General features: G+C 49.7%; 1 protein-coding gene across 2 annotated transcripts in view; it reads right to left on the reverse strand.

Annotated features, from left to right (window-relative positions):
• KIAA1324L (KIAA1324 like) overlaps positions 1–6,084 on the reverse strand; it is a 95,186-nt gene extending 89,102 nt beyond the window's left edge. Inside the window, exon 1 of one of the 2 annotated variants that reach the window (XM_032105418.1) lies at positions 5,752–6,084. In XM_032105418.1, coding sequence (XP_031961309.1) covers positions 5,752–5,880 — 129 coding nt within the window. In that variant the 5' untranslated portion in view covers positions 5,881–6,084. The remainder of the gene's footprint in view (positions 1–5,751) is intronic. The other variant, XM_032105419.1, reaches the window with a different exon arrangement.
• Between the last annotated feature and the right edge of the window lie 440 nt (positions 6,085–6,524).

Genomic DNA, 6,524 nt, shown 5'->3' on the forward strand with positions numbered 1-6,524 from the left:
AGGTAGGTGTAAGGGTTAGGGAAGATATGGCCGTGCTGGATAACAACATGGGACCTCCATAGCAGCAGCCTCTAGAAAAATCTTGGCACCATCTGGGAGACATTTGGGACCTGTTGCCAAACAATATTTCTTTCCTATCTCAAGTATAAGGCATTCAAAGCTACCTTTCTTTTTACCAACCTTTATCTGTTCTTCTCTAATTTTTTTTCTACGTAGTTGGTGCTTACCACTTCCTTCAGCAGGTGTTTACAGCAACCTACCATATGACACAGCAAAGCCTGCAGTGATGGCATCTCCCAGCTGCCCACAGCCTGAGCCCTGCAGGTGTGAGAGCCCCTGGCTCTGCCCCACAGTCATTGCAGTCGGTGGGAGCCCTGCCAACATCTTCGCTGAGCACAGGGTCAGGCTCGCGGAAAAGGTTCCCTTCAAGAGATTCCAGCATTTCTGACCCAGGTCACCATCTGGCATAAAGCAACACACAGTACTGCCAAAGCTTTCCCAACCAACACCTGGTGGACAGTGTGGCCCGGGGAAGGCAGCTGACAGCCCAAATCCCTGCAAAAAGCCATCCTGGCCCCTGGCTGGCTGGTAGTCCTGACTCCGTAATGCACGGATGTGTCAGGAACCCCAGCACAGCTCCCATTCTCACTCAACCTCAACCTATGAAGAAAAAGAGAAAATAAAATCATGGCCTTCTTTATAAATGATAAATCTCACCCTGAATGATCCAGGGATGTTTGATAATGGGAGAAATGCAATCTTGTGTTGGTTTAATGGCCACTACTCTTTTGAGTTTATGGTCTGTTACAGCACTTCCCACTATGACTAATTCTCTTATTCTTGAATCATTACAACCATGGCTCACTATCCAGTTTTTATGCCAGTATCTGTCTTCCTTCTCAGGTTTTCATTTCTGACACCTCACCAGTCTCTCCTGTGCTCCCCCCACCTTGCTCTGCTATGTGCTTTCTGCTGTGGTACCTGTGTTTTAGCATCTGTCTCCTCACCTTTTGTGCTCATGTTTCCACTCCATCGACTTTATTGTCAGCAGTTTTGTAGCCTGATTTTTGCTCCTCTTTCATCATCTTTATGACCCTTCATCACCACAGAAAATGGAAGCTGTACATTTCTCTTTCCCCCACAAAGACACAACTCTGTGTAGCAAGAGGTGAAAGAAATAAAAGAGTCTGCACAGGAATCTTTCCACAGCCTCTTCGGCTGACTATGAATTGTTCATAGGTTAAGTGTCTAATATCTTTCAAGGTGGCTAGAAATTAGGGAATATAACATTGGATCATCCCAGCAGCTGGTGGAGATACCACCTGCTCTGTTGCCAAAATAGCAAATGCAGATGCTTCAGAGAAAGGGACAAGAGTACCAATAAGGGACAGCAAGGAAACCAACCAAGAAGGAGAATTCCTTCGTAAATGACCTAATCCCTTCAGAGATTTTAAGGCCAACAGAGACTAAATGAATCTTGGAGATCAAATAGTCCCAGAGGTTGTTTACGGTTACATTAAAAAAAAAAATAGTATTAGCTTTTAACAGTAAAAACATTTAGCCTTTCATGTGCACAAAAATCCTTTTTATTTCTACTTTATCCTATAGATTTGCATCTCATTAATTTTCTCTACCCCACACATTGATGCCTGTTCTTCTTTCTCTTCCTTTGTCAAGTTACTCCCTCCTTACCGACGCAGCCCCACCCTTTGCTGTGATCACTCTGCGCTCATTAACCAGCTGTAGAACAAACACAGCGTTCACGGTTCCTGAGTACTAATGATAGGGCACAAAACCACTCTGACAGGTTTTATTCTTTTTTCTTTTAATCACCCACCCAAATTGCTTCACCGTCAGCACATGGGTTGCCTCTACAGAGCCTTCTGCAATGACTCCAAACCTCTTCCCAAGCAGGTACAGTTCACTGACAACACGAGAGTGTTTCAGATATTCAGATTCCTGCCAACAGACATCCCTGTTACTCCTGCCATGTGTACGTGGTGACAGGCGTGCAGGCTTATGTAACATCTTTCCAAGACTGACACATCTCCTCTCCATCCTTTACATAGAAAGACAAGAATTTCACCTTGCTTCCCAGGCTGCTTAGCTCAGTACCTAATATCCTGATTTAACATATTAATATACTTTAAAAACTTCACACTTAGCTTAGACATACTCAATTTTTTAACCTTTTCTCATCATGAAAATGGGTGCTATTTCAACACACCAAATCCACCCTACTTGACCAAAGTTCAAGTTCATGCTTCCCCTTTATTCTTAAGACTTTTTTGCCTTTGCCTTGCAAGTGATTTTACAAAAGACTCTTTCATTTTCCAAGAACATTTCTTTTTTTTTTTTGTCTTTTCCATAAGCATTCTAGCAGACTAGTGCAAAAATACATTCCCTTAAAGAAAGCATTTAGCATTACCCTTTAATTTACCTGTCTACTGAAACAGCAGGTAAACCGTGCAATGTATCAGAATCACATTTATTATCAATGTCAAAGGCATGTGTTTGCTCTCAATCTGCATAACAACTGAGAGTCGAACAGGAGTATGAAAGAAAACATCTTTGCCAGCAGGAGGATACTCTGCATCTCTCTTTGAAAGCAATTTGGCTGAATGAGAATTAAGAGAAGAGTCACTCCGTGAGTTTAGGGGTTTTTTTGTTATTCAACACAGAGGAAAGATGAAATTAAGAAAAGATCTATTTAGGTTGAGTATCAAATGTCCTAAAGGCAAAATCTGCTCAGATTTGGGTGAATCTCTGAGGGGAAGCTGAAGAAGACACATTCAGTTGAAAAGTTTAGAAAAAGCACCAAACACTGGAACATAACATGTAACAACTATTGTCCCTGCAGCAGCAGGGGGACTGGCATGAATATCTCATTATTTCCAACATAACAGCTTAATGTGTATTTAATGGCAGTGAAAAGCACGGGTGTCATCAATTCCACTCGAAGTCATAATTTATGCAACACATGAAACATTTGCATGAGTACCCTGATCATCATTGCCATAGCAGAAAGAATTCACCAAGCACTTATTATTCTTCTACTACTGTCCTAATTTGAGTTGCCAAGTCACCAGAGGCATAGGGTACAGTAATGGGTCTCCCCAGGTTCTGTACCCCAGAGGTACCCCAGCCATCCAAGCTGAGCCTGCCTCCATCTCTTGGAGATGCACAAACCACCTTTAAATTTGCTGCTGGCATTGGAGAGCTCAGGGAGAGATCACAATGTGAATGACCATCACAGCCTGGACTGAACACAACTTATGGCTGTACTGATTTACTCCAAAAACTCACAGGAATATTCATTCAAGCTGCTTGTACCTTTGGTTTGCAGCACAAACACACCCCTCCTAAATCCAGTGTGCTGAACTACTACAGTCCCTGACAAGCTAAGTCAATGACAAAAAGGTTTCTGGAAAGTGGCATTCCTGTACATTATTATTTTACTATCTATGTAATCAGAGCACCAAGGAGCCTCAGGCACAGCCAGAGATCCCACTGCTCCAAATGTTGTGCCAGCACAGAAATCTCACAAACCAGCAGATATCTGTATTTCTTGTAAGCAAGGGAACAGAAAAACAAGTTGTCAAGGAAGGAGGGGGGGGGAAGTGCTGCTGAAAAAAGATCCCCTGAAGATTGAAAATTAACTACCTGCCAGTACATTAAGCCTTGTCCTTCTCAGACCTTTTGGGTATAAAACAAAGGATGTTTACCAAGTCTTTAGAGGACTGCAATACCCTCTGACAGGCTGTGCTTTCTAATGGCACAACTTCATCCCTGTCTGAGTCTGCCCAAACCAGAGTCAATCTCATCGGGAGCTGATATGATTTTAATGGCAATACACCCAGGTCATTCAAACTGGGCTGAACTGGGGCAAATGGCAAAGTTTTGAGACAAAACCATTAACTTCTATTTTTCCCTTTTGTAAAGCAGTTCATCTGCTATCCTGGTTCTTCGTAAGCTCCATTTTTTTTCCCCTCTGCCTCCATCCAGACATGTTTGTAACTACATTTTCTGGGACACACTTTCATGGCTGCACACCCCCCAGCACAAGTAACACACAGCTTTTTAACCATGTGAGTGAGGGCTGTCTCCGTTTTAAAGAGTATTCAAGTCAAGTAAAACAACACTGTTAGCCTCTCTGAAAAAAAAAGCAAAAGCACAGAGGTCCATATCCAAAGGGGTATGGGAGTAGGGCTCCGGAGAGAATTTGCACACCTAAAGCCCAACATAAGATACTCAAAATACCAGCTCTACACTTTTGGTACCACTGCACTGGTTCAGCTCTCACATTTAACCATCTGCACAGGTTCATTTTTTTGAAGTGAAGACTTTAGGATGGGAACAGACCTAAAAGTACCTGTTTCCCTTCACTAGCTGAAAAGGGAGATAGGTAATTTAAAGCAGGTGGCTGCATAAATCCCTCTCTCTGAGAATGACTAACATTTAGGAAAAACATGCCCTGAGAATGATCAACATTTAGGAGAAACATGCCCAAAACAGACACTGGTTTGCTAGACATCACCTCTCCCTACGGCAAGATTTCCCATGCTAGACTAGCACTGAGCTCTGCTACTTGGAAGACAACAAGTAAATTTCATAGGCAAAGAGGGAATATTCCCCGGGTCCGAAATGCCCTCTTTCACCACAGGAAGGAGACATGGTCTTCTGCACCCCCAGCCGAGGAGGTCCCAGAGTGCAACAGCCTCCAAGCATGGATCAGGACCCTTTGCCAGCCAAGTGCTCCCACCTGGCTGCAGTCACCCACCCCCAACCCACTCTGAAAATGTACAAATTAGTTCTTGCTAAACGGTGGAACTGCGGGACGTGAAGTGGGGAAGCTCTGGTCCCAGAGCATCCTCGGATAGGAGGGGGTTAGAAGGAAGGGGACAGACCGCTGTTAACCGACTTACAGGTTTCTGCTTGCCTGAGCAGAGCCCCGACCACCTAGACCTGTCTGGGAAAGTGGTACCCAGCCTCCTCATCTCTACAGCAGGTTTAAAACACAGGAAAGACCCACCTGCTCTTTAACAGCAGCAGAGAGGATTTCCCTGCATGTAGGAGTGAGGCTGGAAACCCCGGAAAAGAGCTTCATGAAACCCAGCTCCCTTCCCCGGAAAATCTCAGGGGCCACCCGGGGCTGCACATCCCTGTCCAGCCGCCTCAGCCCCGCATCCCGCACAGCCGTGCGGGGCGTCCCTGCTCCGAACACACCAAGTCCCTCCAGGTTCGGGTTCTTACAGCAGTAGAGAGCCAGAAAGTTTCTCTCCCCCTGTCACACTCACTGCTCAGCCCCGGACACACCGAGCTGACACCGGGAGGCGGGACAGCTTGACACACCACCCCTCCCTTATTCTCCACCTTTGCGCTGATTTAACACAGTATTTCGAAAAACAGCGAGGCCGGCCGAGCCCCCTTCGTTTGGAGGGGGACTCTACTATTTCCATGCACCGAAGGGAGCAGCGATCACCACGGGCAAGGGGAGTGGGGAGTGCGGTTCGCGACCGACGGCCAAGGGAGCCGCTCTACCCGTGATGCGGGGGGGCTCGGCCCGCACCGCAGCGGAGGGTCCTCCCCGTGGGTCTGACCCCTCTATCATCCCACGGACAGCTCTGGGGGAGCCAGCAACAACCAGCAACACCACCTTGCTGGGATGCCACCCTCCTCCCGAGCCAGTGCAATATCCCCCACCCGCCCTTCGGGATGGGGAAAACCCCAAGAGGAGGAGGAAAATCTCACCTCTTCGCAGGGCGGCAGCTGCAGGGCGGCCGCCTGCCAGCCCAGCAGCCAGCAGCACACCCAGGCGCTGCCCGGGTACCCCCGCTCCGCTCCGGCCCGCCGCATCCTCAGCATCCTCAGCAGCATCATCCTCCTCCTCCTCCCCCGCCGCGGAGCGCCCGAGCACCCCTTCCCGGGGCGGGGGTGCTGGCGGGGATCACCGCCCCCTGCTCCTGCCGGACACCTCGGAGCCCCGGCCGCGGGCTGCCCCTGGCCCTGCGCCCCGCCTGCAGCCGGGCATAACCCCGGGGCTGTCGGACACAGCGGCCCCGCCGGCCGCCCGCCCCGGCAGCCGGCACCGCCAGAGCCGGGAGGAGGGGCCGGCAGCGGGGGGAGGAGGAGGAGCGGGAGGGGGAGGAAGGCTGGCGGCGCAGGCGCACGCTGCCGAGGCTGGTCCAGCCCCGGCGTGGCGAAGGTAGCGCGGAGCATCCTCCGGCTGCATCTCACCAGCCCAAAACCTCCGCGGCGGGGGCGGTAGCGGGGCCGAATCCCGCAGGCACCGCCGGCAGCCCGGGCCCTGCTGGGCAGCCCGGCAGCACCCCCGGCCTGGAACGTCTGGCCCCGATGGGCTCCGGGATGGGAGCGGCGCTGTGGGATGGAATCCCCCCTTCCCCAGCCCTGCCGTGGGATGCTGGCCCATATCCCCCGCTGTCTCCCGCCTGATTCCTCTCACCCCCGCACCATCCCAGTCCATGGCAGCGCCAGGCGGCGCGGAGTGCTTGCACCAGCTCTCC

Source organism: Corvus moneduloides, chromosome 4 (assembly GCF_009650955.1).
Source record: "Corvus moneduloides isolate bCorMon1 chromosome 4, bCorMon1.pri, whole genome shotgun sequence".
NCBI lineage: Eukaryota > Metazoa > Chordata > Aves > Passeriformes > Corvidae > Corvus > Corvus moneduloides.